At 51.8% G+C, this 19,112-nt stretch overlaps 1 protein-coding gene across 8 annotated transcripts in view; it reads right to left on the reverse strand.

The window, feature by feature from the left end:
* Positions 1-19,112, reverse strand: part of LOC311311038 (nuclear factor 1 X-type-like) — a gene marked incomplete at its 5' end in the record, with an annotated part of 70,282 nt that overhangs the window by 35,021 nt on the left and 16,149 nt on the right. For 7 of the 8 annotated variants that reach the window (XM_084440658.1, XM_084440657.1, XM_084440653.1 and 4 more), the window contains one exon: positions 1-424. This exon is cut by the window's left edge and continues 108 nt beyond it. In XM_084440658.1, coding sequence (XP_084296784.1) covers positions 1-424 — 424 coding nt within the window. Of the gene's footprint in view, positions 584-19,112 lie in introns of those variants that run through there. The other variant, XM_084440651.1, reaches the window with a different exon arrangement.

Here is a 19,112-nt window from a genome sequence, read left to right on the forward strand (position 1 = left end):
CCAGCCGCTCGCCGTCCGTGCTCTCCAGCGGGCTGCCCTTGAACAGGATGACCATCACCAGGTCCAGCCGCCACACCTTGTCGGCCTGGCGCAGGCAGTCGATGCGGCGGATCTTGCCCTTCTGGTCCGGGTTGGACAGCACGCAGCACGGCGGCTTCTTCCCCGTGATGGTCAGCACAAAGTCCTCGCGGAACTCGGGCCGGATGTCCTTCCTCAGCTTGGCCAGCAGGCGGGACGCCCACTTCTGCTTGATCTCGGGCTTCTCCCCCAGGAGCTCGTCCTTCACCGCGCGCTCCTCCTCCTTGGACATGCGCTTCTCGTGCTTCTTGAAGTATTTGCGCTTGCGGGCCTGCAGGTTGAACCAGGTGTAGGCGAAGGCTCGGACGTGGGGCAGCAGGGCCTCGATGAAGGGGTGGAATTCATCCTGTGCCAGGGAGGAGGAGGAGGAGGGGGGGAGGCAGGAGGAGGCGGCGGCAGCGTGGAACGAGGGGGAGAACGGCAGGGGGAAGGAGGGGGACAGGGGGAGCGGGGGAGAGGAGGGGAAGAGAGAGGAGAGGCAGTTAGCACCGGCGTGGCGCAGCATGGAGGACCAGCGCCTGCTCTGTGGGAGCAGAGGGAGAGACTGAGGGAGAGGAGAGAGAGAGAGAGAGGGAGAGAGAGAGAGAGGGAGAGAGAGAGGTAGAGAGAGAGAGAGAGAGAGGTAGAGAGAGGGCTGCACTCTTAAGCTACCAAACAGACACACAGACATCACACTCCCACTTCACACACAAACAGATTGCTGATAGGTGAGACGACGACAAAGAACAACATAATATCGTCTAATATTTGTCAGGGCTCTCAGACAATTCACAAACAAATATAGACTCCGGAATACACGTCTATGGTATTTATGGAACTATGGAAAAAAAAAATAATAATAATGTGCATAAACATAATATTTCTAAAAACATTTTCATTTAATTTAAGTTTTAACGGTACACTTTCACGGTTGCTGTATCCAGATGCGTGCAACGCTGCAGGTAGCACACCGCCACATACAAGAGCTGAGGCTCCTATCACAATACCAGAATACCTTGCGGCACTCTGCTATCTCTTACAGTGGTCCAACTGCCAAGTTCTACCCTGAAAAAATCGCTGCCAGCCCAACTGTCTGAACATTTCACAACAAGAACATTTCACTCATAAATCACGCAACTGCGTCAACCATCGAAGAGAAAAATGTTTTTTTTTTTTTTACTGTTATCACAAAACACACAAGGAAAAATGGAGTAAAAAAAAAAAAAAGATAGATTTACCATTTTGCTCTCTCATCATAAATTCACCGCCGATTGCAAAGAAACGAAAGGCGAACCGGTTCAGACCCGGTTTACCGAGTCAAAACAGCACGCCCGACGCAACAAACGCCGCCGTGTGACGTTTTAAAACAAAAGGGTAAAAAAAAAGAAGGTTGAAAAAATAAGCAGAGTGGTAAAAGCTCAGAAACGGTCCAATAAAAGCAGCAGGAGGGGGAAAAAAAACTCAATGAGCAGAGGCCAAGATTGGGGGGGGTGGGGGGGTGGGGGTGCGCGGTGTAGTACCAGCACAAGAACACAGGAGGTACTGCAGCAAGAGCTGCTGGATAGAGAGGCGCTCCACAACACCAGAGAAGAAGTGCTGGAAAGTTCTACAAAGAAATACCTAGAAAAAAAATTAATAATCATGCAACGAGATTCAAATAAAATCTACAAATGAGTGAAATCGTCGGGAAAAAATCACCGCCGCCTTTGTTCTGTTTTGCGAAAAAATAATAAGACGGGGGACACAAAAAAAAAATTGCTTGGCAATGCTGAGCGTGGTATTGGTTCAGATCTGCAGGCTCTGCACAAGACTCACTGAGAGAGTGAGGGAGACTGGAACAAGAGGGGGGGGAGGGGGGGGTGCAGACGGAGGAGAAGAGGGAAAAAAAACACACAAAAAAACAAAAACAAGAGGAGCGAATCAATGTTGGAAGAGTGTGCACGACCGCTGGCAAACCCCGACTGCAGCTCCTTTTTCCCCTCTCTCTTTCTCTCCAACTCTCTGTCCCTCGCTTTCTCTCTTCCTCTCCACTTTCCTCCTCTAACCATTGACTGAGTCTGTGCCAACGCGCGGAGGGCCCACCTATTTGGCAGCGGCTCTGAAATGGCCCAGCCAATACGCACGCTCCGAGCTCAGAGAGGGAGGGAGGAGAGAGATGGCATAGGGAGGGAGAGAGGGAGGGAGTGGGCTGGTAGTGGAGAGAAAATGAGAGAGATAAAGAGAGAGGGAGCGGGGGGAAGGGGGGGGGGGGGCGTTGTGTGTGCGGTTCAGGCAGAAGGCACGTCATTAGCCAAATAGACAAGTTCCAATCTAGCGCAAAGGCAAAGTCCAGGGGATATTAATTTTACATGCGCCAATCCAGACAGCAACCGCCCCTTAACAACCCCCCCCGCCACCGGCCTCCTCCTCCCCCCTCGCTCGCCCCGCCTGTCACCGACACGGTCGCCGCCGCCTCGCCGAACCAGCGACGTTCTGCCACCGCCCCCCGCCCTCCCCCCAACCCCCGAACCCCTTCTAGAGCCGGCCCCTTCCACTCCCCCCCTCCTACCCCCTCTCTCTCTCTCTCCACTCGCGTTACACCACCTTGGCACGGGATGGCATGAGAAAACACAGGCCCAAAATCCCACTAGACCCCCAGACCAGCAGCTGCTCCTGGATCTACCACACAAACAAAAGAGAGGGGGGGGTAGAGCCAGGATACCCCCCACCCACCCACCCACCCCGAAAAAAACATACCGTCCAAAAACATGCTCTCCTGTTTCAAATGCACTCTCACGTCCAAGCTGGACCTGCTGGATTTGCCACTCTCCTACCAACCGCTTGACAACAACAACAACGCAACACGACACAGAGAAACATATTAAAAGTTTCTGTCGCGAAAATGATGTGTGCGTGGGGGGGGGGGGGGGGGATTGGGGGTTGTCTGTCTTTCGAGAGACAGTGCAGACCCGACCGCCGTATAAGGAGGACGCACGTTAAGGTTTTTTTTTACGCATGCGAGCGGACATATGAAGCCCCGCCGAGGACCCTGTTTCGCAGCTAGTCAAAGAAATCGGAGGAACGCTAAATCTCTTTCTCTGCACTGGGAGGAAATTAGCCTCCCGTTTCATTCCTTTGGCTTCATACTGTAACATGAAAATCAGACATGCATTTTTTGGGACTGACGCAGCATTGCGAAGTACAGTGATACAACTGCAGGGGATATCTGGTTTGTGAGGGTCGGGGGGGGGGGGGCGGGGGGGGGGGGACTGCAGGTAACCTGGCGACCGTTCTCTCCCACTCTTATTGGCTGACCTCAGTGACCTCTGAGGAAAGGGGCGTGCCCGCCGCTCTGAGAGACGAGACGCCCGGGAAATACAGGCACACTCTGGGCTTACCGAGGATCAGTAAAATGTGATTCAAATAAATGCATTGAGTTTGAACGTCGCAAGAGCAATAATGTTGGTGAGGGATTACATGATCGTCACAGCAGGAGACTAATTCAAATACTATTAATCCTTCCGTTTCACAAACGAGAGGGACGCACTCACAGATTTCTGTCTCCCTCTTTAAATAATATGAAATCAGTCTACCGGGGCCAGAGACATTGTCAAACTGGGCGCGAGAACGACGCAGGGTCCGCTGGCGGAGAAAAGGCCCATTTCATTGGGCCGGCCAGCCCCTGCTGGGTGCTGGTGCTCTGCTCTGTGAAAGCCCCTACAAAGTCCAGAGTCCTCTAGTTGGCACCCGGGGCAGATCAGATCTAAGCCCAGCCTGGCTCAGCCCCCCCACCCCCCCACCTCCGCCCCGACAGGGGGCCTGGGGGGACGCCGCGGCCCCCGGTCCAATCTGGAGCGGCCCCGGCTAATCGCACATGCTAATACACGCGCTCGCACACAGAGTGTGGGCAGGATGGAGAAGTAGTTACGGAAATTGTGTGGGCAAAACAAGACGAGGGAATGAAATTAGAGAGAGGGAGGGAGGGAGAGAGAGAGAGAATATGTGTGAGAGAACTGTGAAATAACTGGAGAGGTATGTGTATCTACAACCCAATTGGAAAGTCTGGAGGGACTGGGATTACTCACTAATAAGTGAAGGCATTGAAATGCATAGAGTTGTGTTATGGGCACTGTGAGCAGCGGCTCTGGCACAAACAGTTATAAACGCTTTTTGTAACAAATTATATCTTATTGCAATCACAACCGAGACACAGACAAAAAGATCTGTATCAAGTAACCTAAATATTTACAACTCCCCTTGATCATGCAGTCTAAATGACACATTATCTACTATTTTACAATATCTACACATTTGATAGTCACAGGTTTTTAAAATGCAATTTCATTGATCCTCCGGCTAGGTTTGGAAAGGTTTAGAACATTCTGTGTATCAATTCAAATTATTATTTTTTTGTTAAATGCTCTTTGGATAATATAGGGTAATGCTTCAGTAAATTCATAAATTCTAGGCTACTGGCTACATATTTGTGGATTTAGGGTCATGTCTATTTATCCTATCCTATCATATCCACTGCATCATCATAGGTTATGCATAGCCTACCTAAAAACACACAATTTCTAAATGGGCATAAGTAGCCTACACTTAGCAAAAAGGCATGATTTATTATGCCATAGACGTGGTCAAGGCATGTGGCACCCTAACATATAATATAGGTAATTTATAGCCTATGTATGTTTTGAAAATGTAGGTGTATATTATAAATAGGGAGGTGTGCGCTTTAACTAAAGAACAGTGGCCTCCTGCCACCTTGCGCACATCTCTATTCTGCAATAGTTTGATTGAACTCGTCTTATCTCTGTAGTCTGCTTTCTAAAAGGGTGACCTTTGTTATACGGGTGCCGAGACTCGTGTCCTCCGCTTTCGGCCTACATGGGAAGAGCAGAGAAAACGCATGAAAAGGCCGCTATGATCTAGCAAGAAACAGCGGGAAAATACTTGGAATAGTATAGCGCATAAAAACAACTGCCAAAAAGCCGAGACAAAGGGAAAGGAACCCAGCATTAGACTACGCTTGAGACACACAATTCATTGTTTAAGAACAAAGGTTCTGTATCCCTCAAGCAATAGGCATAGGTAGGCCTATAGTCTGTGTTGGCCTATATGTACATGCATTAGGCCTATTAGAATTATACAGCCTATGTATGCAGAAAGGTGTATCTATATTTTCGACAAAGCAATAGACTGAGTCTGGCATCAACATGTTAAGGTCAGATTGAACTTGGTTCCCATGAAAGACAGGCCCGACACTCGAAAGTGGTGGTAAAACTACTGTAGGCCAAAATGATATCATTGCAATTTGTAGAGTTATTCCAAAATCATCTTTCAGTTTAATTCTAAAACAATGAACGGATTACAACCGAGCCTTTGTGAATTAAGCGATGGCCTAGATAAACGAAAACGAACAAGCACGGGCCTATTCAGTGCGAGACAATTATACAGGCAATGGCTAAAATAAAAGCATTCTCAAGTCTGTAGAGTTATATAACCTACATTCAAATGTCCCTTTATCTTAAAAGGAGCACGAAGCCTGGCCTACCTGAAGAGCCTGCCAAAAAGAACTCATTCAAAAGCCAAGGAGCAGGTAGATGAAAAAGACACTCAGCACAAAATATAGCTAGGCCCATTTGCCATGTTAAGATTTAGGCTTCAACAGACACACAATAAAAACAAAACCTTGCCGAAGGGGAAAATCACTCCTTGCTGTGGGGACCCGTAAATTGTAATCTCTTCCAGGCAAGTCTATTGCTGTGTCCGCTTTTTCTCATGTCTCTGTTTAATAGTTCAGCAAGACGTCGGGTGCTCGTCTCCTCTCTTGAATAGGCTGTTTCACACCGTCGCCCGGTAAAGCAAAGCGTCGAGCAGCCTACTCACACACACACACACACACACACACACACACACACACACACACACACACGTACACACACACGCACGCACGTACACACACACACACACACACACACACACACACACACACACACACACAACAGCCAAACATGATCCTGCAAAACAATTAGTGTAATCCAGGCCTACATTTTGGGGACCACCTAGGCCTATACGTGATTCAACTAATGAACAAGCGCTGCCGGTCAGTCGTGATTTCGTTCACATGATAGGTCTAGCCTACAAGCTTTTCTGTTGATCCCAAATTATATCATCACGTTGATTCAATTCAATTCGTTTATTTCCGAGCAGCAATGAATAGCTTGCAAATTGCCTGAATCAAAGAAAAAGGTCAAATGTTTGCTCATTATAGGTTGACGCCAAAACTGAAAACTAAGATTCAGCTACAGAAGCAAAGTAGAAAAGAAATGTATATCTCAGGCCTATGAAAACAATTCTTAAATCACAAAGGGGACATTCAATTGTCATTTTTCTGGAAAGCTTGAAATATGTCTCTTCTTTCTCTCAAAAAAGGCATGGCCTAGTTAAACACAAAAAAGTAATTATTTGAGTAGCCTATGGAAAATTACTTTCATGTCTTTTCACTCTTTCTATTCATTGATTTGTAAAGTCTAAATGAACTATGAAGTAATTTTATTTAATCAATCTAAAAACATTTCACAGCTAGGCTATATAGGCTATATAATCTGTGCATATTACACAGTATCAAAAAAGTGAAGCAAAATACTAAATAATAGCCTAATTATAATAACAACTAGCCTAGCCTAAATAGTCTACTGGTAGGCGTAATATATTTAAAATTATTAACGACTATAATCATATGAAAACAACAGCATAATAAGATTAAAAATAAGAAGAATATAAGAATAATATATGATAATGTTATATATTTCGATGTGCTAAAATAAAATGAAACCTAAATGAGGCAATTTCTCTCAACTAAATAGGTATATTCGTGTCTTAAATCCTTTCACAGATTTAGCCTACACAAAGAAAATAATAGGCACCAGTATTAGTGTGTAGGCCCAAGCGCAAGTTTATTTAACAAGATAATTACTTCCGTGATGCTTACAACTAAATGACTGCGTGGGCAGAGTTATCATTGCCCATTAAATTAGCTTGAATGTGTCTGGAACGTGTGACTCCATCCTATTTGAATCAATGACACGTTCAAGACCGTCCAGACGTGAGTAACAACAACGTGTAGGCCTATGGGGAACTTGCATGCACGATCTAATAAAGCCAACTGAACGGAGTGCATTTGGTCGGTTGTATCACGGCTATATCACGGAAATTCAGTGGACAACTTTGACATCTGCTCAGTAAAATCTGATATTGACAGGTATGATGTCAGGGAAAGACTGAGATTTTCCGTGTGCGTGCGTGCGTGTGCATTTACCTTGCACCGTATGCTGTAGTCGAATGATTTGCTTGGGGTTTCTAAAAACGTTTACGACCTTGCATAAGAATCCAATTTAAAAAGTTCACTACTGCTTTGCTCCTAAACTTTGCACAGAACAGGAACTCTCTGCATTCATATGCAGCACAGGCATGCTGCCATTTTAGACTACTCTGTGTAAAAAAAAAAAGAGGGGGGGGGGGGTTTCAGATTCAGCCAAGTTTCCATGTTTTCTTCCCAAGAGGAGCGCAGCAAAAGCAAGGTGCACAGGACAGGCCAAGTGTGGTTAGAACACCCTAGCATTAACGAGAGATGGGTTTGCGACCTCACACGCCTCGCGCTATAGTAAACTGTGTGGTCAAACAAACAGACAAGCAAGCAAACAAAAGCAAGGCTTTCTAAGAGAGAGTATTTCTCTAATTCTGTCATACGCCCAAAAAGTCAAGCAAAGGGGTATCTCCCTCTGTCTCACTCACTCACACGCACACGCGCGCACACACACACACACACGCACACCTCAATGTCCCTTCAGTGCTCCGCTCCCATTCTGGAGAAGAGAAAAACGCCTTCTTCTCTCCTAGCTCGGGAGGATCGGTGTTTTAACATGCATTTGTGCATCGCTTGTAATTACAGTATCCCCGTTTTCACACTTGACACATTACTATGTGTGAGGGCCTGGAAGGCATTTGCGGCCGGGCCAGAGTATGTGCTGTAAACAGCTCCAGAAGCACAGGAGACCGGGCAGGCCTGTTCCTCCACCTCCTCCTGGTACTACATGTCCCAGGATGCACGGCGAAGGGGACGGTGGGCAAAACTACCGGCTGTCACCTGATCGCTTCAAGAGGACGAGTGGAAGTTCGGGTGGTGAGGTCACCCGTCTTAAGTGTGTGTGTGTGTGTGTGTGAATCACATGTGAGCGCTCGTTGTTTACGCATGACACATTGCAAGGGTGTATATTTCCGGCAGGACGGCAGATATGACACTACTAACCCAGTTGGTATTCTCTGCCCGCTGCAGGAAAACTGAACGCACAGCGCCCCGTCCCGCCCCAAGGGCAGCCGTTCCTGAAGAGGTCAAGTGGGCTATGTGCGTGTGTGTGTGTGTGCGTGTGTGTGACCGCAGGGCCCGCAGTGGACCGGCAGGTTCCTGCCAAGCGAGTGTGAAGGGACCTGTCCCGCGTCGCACTCTGAGCCCGTGTCCAGTGTGCGCGTGACACACACACACACACACAAACGCTAGCGTGCCCCCGCCACAGCTGCGGCGAGGGCAGGTCTTGATTTGAACCTCATCGTTAAAGAATAAAGCAGGAATCAGGCGGATAATCGCACCAGATATCTCCCCCCTCCGATCCTCCTCTGGCGGCTAAGCCCAGGCCTGGTTGGCCTGAAACAAGAGACACACTATTGAGAGAGAGTTCCCCTCTCTCTCTCTCTCTCTCTCTCTCTTTTATTCCTCCTTAGTCCTCCCTCTGCCAGTCGGTAAGGCGCGGTGCCAGCCCTTCCCCACAGCCGGGCACGGTGCCCCCCCCCCCCCCTCCCCTTTTATGCAAATACGCCACCAGTCCAACTCATACATTCAGGCTGTGCCCCCCCCCCCTTAGCCCCCTCTTCCTTTCTCTCTAGCCTGTGGTAGCCTGCAGTCTCTCACTCTTTCAGGTCCTCTCACTCTCCCTCCCTCTCTCTTAACTCCTCTCGCCTTGTTTCTCTCCCTCTCTCTCCCCCTCTCTCTCTCCCTCTCTCGTTCTCCCTCTCTCTCTCCCTCTCTCTCTCACGCACACACACACAAGCGCCCGCGCGGCTTTGACTCGACTGGATTCAAACTTGTACACTCATCCGTTGGCCACTCTGCCAAGCAGGCAAGTGCAGAAACTCCCTATCGCGTTCCCGGACCACCGCGCGGACGCGCTCGCACACACACACACACATGCCTGGCAGGCGATGCCTCACTAACCACATAGCTCATTTGACTATAGCTAGTATCAACACAGATTTACAGCAACACCCCCCGTTTGCCGCAAAGGAAGCCTGCAATTCCTCTGACACAAGGTTTTGCTTGCACGAGACACTTTACAGTTAATGACTCGGCTTAAAATGCAGTTTGTCAATTTATGCGCAGTTCAGACAGTATACTGTGAACAGATGTGTATAAATATATATATCTCAATCATGCATGTCACCACAGAGCAACTGTGGGTATTACTCATGCAGGGCCTGTTGTAACGTGTGTGTGTGCGTGTGTGTGCGCGCGAGTGTGTGACTCCGCATTCTCCTCCACCTAATGTAAGATCCTGCCCTATCAGCCATCTGAATTCTTGCTCACTGCCAATGACACTTCCTGTTTCCTCATGGGCCTGTAACACTTGGCAGTACCGTTAACTTAATCATGGTGAGTTAACTAGGCTACAGTCTATCGCAGTAATGCCAGCCTTTGAAATGGAATGCTGTCATCCCCGTTGAAGGTAATCTCTAGGACTGTACTGTGTGTGTGTGTGTGTGTGTGTGTGTGTGTGTGTGTGTGCTGGGGCTTGACCCGTGCAGGGTTAGCAGTGCGGGGGTTAAAGGGTGCCCACTCTGAGCAGCTTCCCCTGTGGGGGGGGGGGGGGGGGCACGGTGCCAGGCCGGAAGAACCAGGAGACAGACAAAGAGGGGGCAAGAGGACAAGGCCTCGCAGGACACATGCACACACACACACACACGTACACACACGCGCACACACAAACGTTTCGATGGAAACCCGCAATTCGTATTTTTTCGAGCCGCCGCGTCCTGTTGCTCCCCTCCCTCTTCCTGATGAGGGCCACGCTCCACGGGGGGTCCAGCAGAGGGTCCGACGGCTAGCTCCCCCCCCCCCCCCATCGCGCTCCCCCCTCCCTCCGCTGACCTCAGGTGCAGCGCACAGACACGCGGCACCACAGACAGACACACAGCCATAACTACAGGTCCTGGGAAGGGCCATAAAAAAGGGGGAGGGAACCCGCCTCCGTAAAGAGATGGTGCACAAGCGGACGCAGGGATGGCCGCTGGTTAAAATGAATAAACAAATGAAATGTTTTTTTTTTAAGTTGTTATTTTTTAAGTCATTGAAGTAGATCTTCATTATATATATACCCCGTTACCCCTTCTGACTCCCTTACTAAGATGGATGGGTTCATGCTAACAGATGAGTGCTCAATGCAAACAGAAATATATGGGAAAGTGGGGGAAAAAAAACACAAACACGCTTGATGCGACACGCTTTTTTTTTTACTTAGTAGGCTACCATATGTAGAACACTATGAACCATACATAGAACACTATGAAGCATTCGTAGAACACTATGAACCATTCGTAGAACACTATGAACCATTCATAGAACACTATGAACCATTCGTAGAACACTATGAACCATTCATAGAACACTATGAACCATACATAGAACACTATGAACCATTCGTAGAACACTATGAACCATTCGTAGAACACTATGAACCATACATAGAACACTATGAACCGTTTGTAGAACACTATGAACCAACATAGAACACTATGAACCATACATAAAACACTGTGAACCATACATAGAACACTGTGAACCATTCGTAGAACACTATGAACCATACGTAGAACACTATGAACCATACATAGAACACTGTGAACCATTTGTAGAACACTGTGAACCATACGTAGAACACTGTGAACCAGACGTAGAACACTGTGAACCATACGTAGAACACTGTGAACCATACGTAGAACACTGTGAACCATACGTAGAACCCTGTGAACCCATAGTGAGGACATCCTGATACTCCGGAGCACACAGCCTGTCAGAGAGAAGAGTCGGCGGAGCTGCAGAGCAGTTCTACTTGCCACGTCAAGATGCTGCGTGAGGCTTCTTGGCCGCCAGTCAGCAGACAGGCGGAACAGCCTGGAAGGAAGCAGGCAGGCAGGCAGGGAGGGAGGGGAGGAGAGGATGGAGGAAGGGCTGAACGTTTGGGGCCGCGAAGCCGAGACGCTCCGGTCGCCCACCACGGCCGGACACCTTGCACTCTGGCCGCGATCGCCGCCGAGAAGCCCCCCCCCCCCCCCCCCCCTAGCGAGGCGCCGGCGCGTGAAGCCAAGCTCCGCTAACAAAACAGGACCGCCCCTCCCCCGCGCGTTCAGAAGGCCGATCCATTTGACCTGGACCGCCCGCCACACCGCCACGGTTCTGGATGGGACGGCGCCCAGAGGCCCGAGGCTTTGTGTATCGAATCCAGATTCGGACCCGATTTTTTTAACCGGTCCGCCCAATGAACTGAACAGGACACGGCGCACGCTCGCGTGCCCCGGGCCGCTCACCTCGTCGGGGAACGCGCCGGCTTCACGTTAGCGCCACGTCAAGGGCAGCGTTCTGGAAACAAAAAGCGTCCGCGCTAAGCAGGAACGAGGAAATATTTCGTCAGGCTTCGGGGTTGAGTTCGGCATGACAAGTCAGATGTAAAACGAGACTTTAGCTACTTTTCCAGTTATGGGAGAATTACATTATTGAATACAACCGCAGTATTGTTGCCGCTAAGTTTAGGGGGGTTTTCGGTAAGCTGGTCGGGAAGGAAAACGGATGACTCTCGATTTATTTTATTTATTTTTTTCGTCAAAAGGAAAGAAAAGTAGAGGGATTCGTCCAACGACTTGATTCTAGAGATAGGGCTTGATTCTAGAGATATGGTTTGGCAGAGCAGAGCTGGCCCTGAGCACTATAATGTGATTATGATACATTAGCATTCCTCCACATCCCTAAAGAAATTCAATATGTGCATATCAGCCGTTTTGGTCGGCACAGAGGACTGGATGGGGGATGGGGGGGGGGGGCAGAGGTGAGGAGAGCGAATCAGGTAGGGTTTTCAACGGAGGGGGGAGTTGGGGCGAGGTCCTGCAGAACGCCCCCCGCCCCCCCCCCCCCCGGTAAATAGACGACGATGTCGTACAAAGCCTGAGGTGCTTTCGGAGAGGGGGTAGCGAGAGGGGGGAAAAAAGGTAGCAAAGTGGCTTTGGGTTTCCCCAAGTCCTACTGTACTGTACATATCCCCAGATAAGACCGGGAAGGAGCCGATGGAGAGATAGTGCGAGAAGGAGAGAGATGGGGGGAGAGAGAGAGTGAGAAGGGGGGAGAAAGAGAGGGATAAGAAAGTGATAGAGATAGAGAATGGGGGGGGTGTTTTCAGCCGGGAGCCGGGGGAAGGGTGCCAGTAGGGGGCGGTCTCCTGGACTTTTCGGTGAATGAACCCGGCGACACGGGGCGGCGTCCACGTCTGGATTCTCTCACCTGTGCGATAGCCCGTCTGAATACACACGCTCCGCGGCTGCGAATTCCAGCCCCCGGACCCCCTCCCACCCCCCCCCCCGCCTCTGACTGTACCCTGCTCTCCACATGCGCAGTACGGTATCACACTCAACCGCTGTGGCGGGACTGGACCCCCAGTGTGCTCGTATACGCGCCAGACGGGCTCGGACCCGACCGGAGACAAGACCACCGGCTCACCCCGACAAAACTGGCCCGCCGCTGCGCTTGGGGGACCTGTCTGTGTCTCTGTCACACACACACACACACACACACACACAGGCACAGGCGCGTGGACACGCGTCACACACATGCGTCCCTCACGCCCACACGCAACGTCAACAAACTGGACAGCCTTAACCCCCCCCCTCGTTTTTTTTTTTCCGTGACAGTGGTCCGCTTCTCACTTATAACCCCCCCCGTGGGTGTCCACTTGTGACGTTCCCTCTTTTAGACTCAACTAGAGGGAGAGAGAGAGAACATTCAAACAGTATTAATTCCCCTTGCTGGGAAAGGGCCGGCCTTTTCCCGTAGCGATCCATAACATCTGAATATAAAAATAAATACGCCAGCGGAGGAGCGAGCCCAAATGTGCAGGGAGGGGGGGGGAGGGGGGTGGGGGGGGGATGAGAAAAAAAACCTGCCGGGAAGTTCTGCTCCGGCGATGTATGTTTTTCCTCCATCCCTCCAAACTCTCTGGACTACATATTTGTCCATTTAGTCACTCGGGGCCAGTTGCGGTGTACCTCTCTCTCTCTCTCTCTCTCTCTCTCCCTCTCGCCTGCTCTCTCTCTGTTGCCTGTTCTCCCTTTCTCTCTGCTTCCCTCCTTTCGCTCGATCTATTGTCTGCTCTCGGCTTCTCTCCCTCCCTCTCTCTCTCTCTCTCTCTCTCTCTCCGTAGGCGACCCTGAGCCAGTTAACTCACCACAAGCCAGAGGGAGCACCACAAGAATGCTTAAATCAGCATAATTAGGCCTGTGTGTGCTTTAAACACACACGTCTCCCCGGAGCCTGGCCCCTCGCCACCCCTCCGCCGCCGTGCGCGCCGCGGCCGCGTCTCCAAGTCAATAATAAACATAAACATATCGCCGCGCACACACGCACGCACGCACACAAGCCCCCTATCTGCCTCCCTGGCACAGCTGTAACCCCCCCCCCCCCCACAAAACCGCCCTCGCCACAGCGACATGGGTTAACCCCCCGTCCTCATGTGTGGGTAGGGGGGGGGGGACCAAATGTGTTTCGTTTAGGGGGTCGGGGTTTTTGAGGAGTTGCATGTGTGCGCGGGAGTCGGGGAGATGGGGGGTGGGGGGGATTTCCGAGCGGCGGATCGGCCAAATGAATTGGGGGGAGGAGCGGAGCGCCCGCGACGACGAGAACGCTACGGCTACGGCTCTCCCCCCCCCCCCCACATCTGTGTGCGCTTTACTCCGCTTCACATCGACTACCGATCGGCCGCCGTCGCATACCGTGTCCCCCCCCCCCCCCCCCCCCCCCCCGCCCGCATATGGAGCTCATCAACGGTCATCTCGGACAGTTTAACAATGGCGCTCGGCTGTGGGGTGCTAGGCCGGCTTTGCGGCCTCATTTTTAAATTGTCTGTATCGTGGGCTGACGGGTAACCGGGGTCACAGTGCACAGGGAGGCGTCGGCCAGTCTGAACAGGCACACGCAGGCCCTGCAGGGGGGCGCCCTCCGTCCGAGGTAGGCCCCCGCAGTAGGCCTTGGTCGTGCCCGATCAATAAAGCGAGTTGAGCTGGCAATCGTCGGCCTGCACGAGGTCCATGGTTCGCTGTTGCGAACCAACCTTCCGCGGTACATATTATGTGGGCGGCGCCAGCGTGACCGTGGCAACATGTTGGTGTTAATGCTGTGGTGTATACTGTGAGATGGCGCCGGTGGGACCGCGGGGCCGGGCTAGCGTGATATCTCTACGGGGCGTGCCTTGTTTACGGAGTCGATCAAAACGCCGCGGGACGCGCGGTCCGGGAGTCGACAAACGCGCGTCTGAAATCCGCCGTGCGAGAAGTCCGCAAAAAACGCCACGCAAACCCGGAGATCTCACGCCTCCCGTCTGACGCGAGGGCCACTATCGCTCGGGAACGATCCATCCAACTCTTTATCCACTTCAAGGATTTTCAAAAAACGGGCTAAAGAGTGTATTTACCGTAGAGGACTTCTAGGTTCTCTTGTTGCTGTTATCTGTGTGTGGTATATTTGTGTTGTCTTGTCCAAACCCCCTTCTCTTGCTATGACTGTACTGGTTGTTGATTGTTGTCTCAGGTTGACATTTTTGAACCTTCTTCTGACTTCCTCGAGCTGCGCTCCCGGGCCTGTGTGATGACAGGTTGGGGGGGGCGCATTATAGATAAAGCACTTATACCTATACCTAGCTATTAGTGTAGGCGGTGGGGGGGGGGGTGTGGAGCTCACCTGAAAAGCTTGTTTAGCTGACAGCCCGCGGGTTCCGGCACACCTGTTTCCATTTCGCAGTTATGATGAGGAAGGCGACGGTATATTGCAGCGCTTCGCTACGGGGGGGGGGGTTGGCATCCCGCAACGAAGCCCAGAGAGATTCCGAATTTGTATGTTTGATTTACTGTACTCGCACAGCACTTTGAAAACAGATCGGTTACAGACGCGTAGTTCTTTTGGGTGGCGTGGATGGGGTTCCAGCGTTTAAGTGCTCCAGAAGGAACCAGAGTAGTTCAAGTGGAGTTTGCTGACGGTGTCGCGGGGTGTTTGTGAGAGACTGGACACAAAGAGGCCTCTCTCTCTCTCTCTGCTGCTTTCTCCCTTTCTCTCTGTCGTTCTCTCTTTCGCCTTCTCTGTCTGACGCTCCCTCTCTCTCTCTGTGTCTCGCCCTCTCTTTCTCTGTTTCTGAGACTGTACAATACACACACAATATCTCTTTCTCACACACAATCTCTCTCTCTCTCACACACACACACGCAATCTCTCCCTCGCCCCCCCCCCCCCCCCCCACCTCTTTTGTGTGTGTGTGTGTGTGTGCGCTCTCCCAGCTGCGCGGCTCGCTCCGGGTTCAGCTAAGGTAAAGATATGGTATATTACGCAACGGCTTATAGATTTTTCCACCGCTGGCGCCCTGCCAGATCCCTCCTCCAGCGGAGAGCGGAGGGGGAGAGAGAGAGAGAGGGAGCAGAGAACACTTTGTTCCACAGTGGCTGGTTGGCGGGCGGGCTGGACAGGGCCCGGGCTGGCTAGCCTGGGCCGTTACCCCTCCCCCCCTCCTGGCCCCCCCGGACAGCGCTCCACATGGGCGCTGAAGGTAGAGGAGGAACGAGTTAGACAGTGTGTGTGAGGGGAGCGCGTGTGCGTGCGAGTGTGCGCGTTTGCGTGCGTACTAAATTCGTGGTACTGTAAGCGTGTGTCTCTCTCTCTCGTCCTTCATGTGTGTGCGTGTGTGTGCGTGTTTGCATGTGTACTTGAGTCTAAATTTGTAGTGAGGTACTCGCGTGTCTCTCTCCCGTTCCTTCATATGTGTACAGTGTGCGTGTGTGTGTGTGTGCATATGTGTGTGTGTGTGTGTTTCCATATGTTCCTACGCAGTTGTACAAGCCGAGGCAGACGGGAGCCAGGCGGGGAGGCAGGGGGTCTCTATATCGGTCTGCGTCTGTCCTGTCTGACATGCCTGTTGCATTAGACGCTCCTGTCGACACCTCCCCCTACTACCACGCCACACTTGCCTCCGACACACACACACACACACACTCACACACACACACACACACACACTGCTGGGCAAAAAATAAATGACCTTCAGTGTCGTGTCAGTGGAGGTGCTGCAGGCCTACGCAGCGAGCGACCCCACTGAACTCGGGTCCGAACCGCGACGCAAGACCGCAAGTTGTACCGGCGCGCGTACGGCGGAGGCGGCACAGTTGTGATGCAGCCCCCCCTCCAGGTCTGCCATGAGCGGCGAGGTAGGGAGAGGAGGCCAAACGCGGGGGTCGACCGTTCCGAGGCGCGCCTCCTGCCGGGGGGGAGGGTTTTCAGCCGCCGGTCTGGTATCGATCAGGAGCCTCGCCTCTTCCTGTCCGGGATGACCGATCGGGCGTCTCGCTTTCGCTCGGCGGGTACGTGACGCACGCGCGCTCATGAATCTTCTTCAAAACTCCGCCGCCCCACCCCTCGCCAAGATGAAGGGGCGAGAGGGGGGGGTCATGGGGGTAAAAACATGATGGGGGCCTTCGAGGAGACCTCAAAAGAGAGCCGCCTCGAACCTCGAACCCAGATCAAGTGCCCCCACCCCCCTCGCGCGCGCTTTTAATTGGCCCTCGATGCTAGACACAGGGACTTACTCCCTCTCGTTAGCGACGTCTATACCCCGTGCGAGCGCGTATGAATGCGTGCATGTGTAAAATCCCCCTTTGAGCAACTCCAAAGTAACCAAGAGCTTCAATTTCACGCTAGACTGCATTGTCCCGCTGAATGGGTTACCCCGACACACACACACGCACACACACAAAAACGCCGTTATGCGCTCGGAAGAACGGAAAAACACACAAACGGGCGAAGGGGGGCGACAAAAAAACAACAACAGCTCAGCCGTTAACGGGGTCGACGCTTCCAGGGATCGGCCCGTCACACACCGCTATGGACTCATAAGAGGCAGAGTGAGGAAGAGGACGACAGCGACGACGATGATGGGACTCTTAACCGAGGCAGCTGTTGAGACCCTAGTCCTCCCGACTCTCCTTTCCCAGAGTCCTCGGTCTGTCCATCCACGCCTTTTGGCCACGGGGTAAATCCACGAGCTTCGACGCATTCGGCAAGCTCAGAACCTACCGAGGAACCTGAATTGAATGGCTACAAAGTTAGTCGGGCTCTTCAACAATGCACCTCATTGTGTTGCCAACAATGCCGGAGAGCGCTGAGCGCGTTTCAACCTAGAACGCTGCATTTCTCGTTTTTAATGGCCTGTGTAAATGAGGAGAACAATGGCGTCGAGTCCAGACTGCCGTTTCGCCTTTATCGGTGTTGGAACACACTGAAGCGATTATGGTTTTACTTTCCAGCCCCCCCACCCCCCCCCCCCCCACCACCACCACCACCCCCGATCTACATGTTTGTCTATCTATCTACAACATACATGTGTGTGTGATTCCTCAGATTCAGTGTGTGTGTGTGGGGGGGGGGGGGGGGGCATGGTAGCCACGGCGGTATCGCGGACCACCACAGGACCGCTGAGGGGCCTGCCTGCTACCACCGGCCACATCTCAGCCAAAACCTAATCTACGCTAGAGGGTGGGGTGATGCAGGCACACACACACACACAGACCCACACACACACACAATACACATGATGTATATACACACGGCACACTTTTACAAACACATGGACCCCCCCTCACCACACACACACACACAGGTCCAGGGGACAGCCACATTATCAGGCGCTGCCTCAGTAAAGCATGATGAATCCATTTTCCACGGCCGGTCAGGAAGACTGCACAGATACGGCACAGGAGCACACCGGGATCGCCACGCGGGATCGAGATGCGCCTGGGCCCCCCGAAAAAAAAACGTCCCCCTCTGGACCCTCTTGGGCCGCTAGGCTGTGCGAGGCCAGGTGGCAGAGAATACGGAAAAGGGTCTTTTAACACACACCCGGTGGGACTTATATGTGTACTATACTGTACGCACATAGAGAAATTCATACTGAATGTATTAGAAGTATCACATTAAAGTATGTAAAAAAAAAAATATATATATATATATACATAATACACAGATGCAATAAACAGTGTGTGTTCTACAGTACATGTGGTACCAGATCTGGTACTCTCTGGGCAGGACCGGCCTTGTGGACCGAGGTGTCCTGTATGCCTGCAGTCGGACCAGCGAGATGAATAGGTAAAGAGAACACCATGTTCCCATGGGCGGCCGCCTGCCTAGCACTGCCACGGGACATTCTACCCCCTCCAGCCATGCCCAACCTATGCCTATTCTAATCCCCCAGCCACCACCACGCAGGTTTGGTGTGTGTGTGCGTGCGTGTGCTGGAAAGTTACGCCAGCGTCGGTGCGTCGGTGCGGCCCGGTATGTTACCGGATCACGGTGAACCCACCTCGGTTACACCAGCTCTGTCGCCCTCACCGGCACAGTCTGGCCCCGGTGTAACCAAACGCCGGCATTGACATGAGAGTCCCTGGGACATCGTTGATTATTACCTCTGTCCCCGCGACAGCAAGCGTGCGTTTGTCTATTAGTAGGAACATGCATACTGGACCGATTTTCACGAAACCCGGTGGGAGGGTGTAGCATGGTCCAACTTAGAACCCATTACATTTTGGAGCAGATCCGAAGCACGGGTTGGGTCCACGGGCCGCCCCAAACACGGCTGGCCATTCACCTCCATTCATTTTTTGAACCAGGACTACGCAAAAACTACCTGACCGATTTTCACGAAGCATGAAAGGTGTAGCATGGGCCA

This window comes from Borostomias antarcticus, assembly GCF_949987555.1.
Source record: "Borostomias antarcticus genome assembly, chromosome: 7".
Lineage (NCBI taxonomy): Eukaryota > Metazoa > Chordata > Actinopteri > Stomiiformes > Stomiidae > Borostomias > Borostomias antarcticus.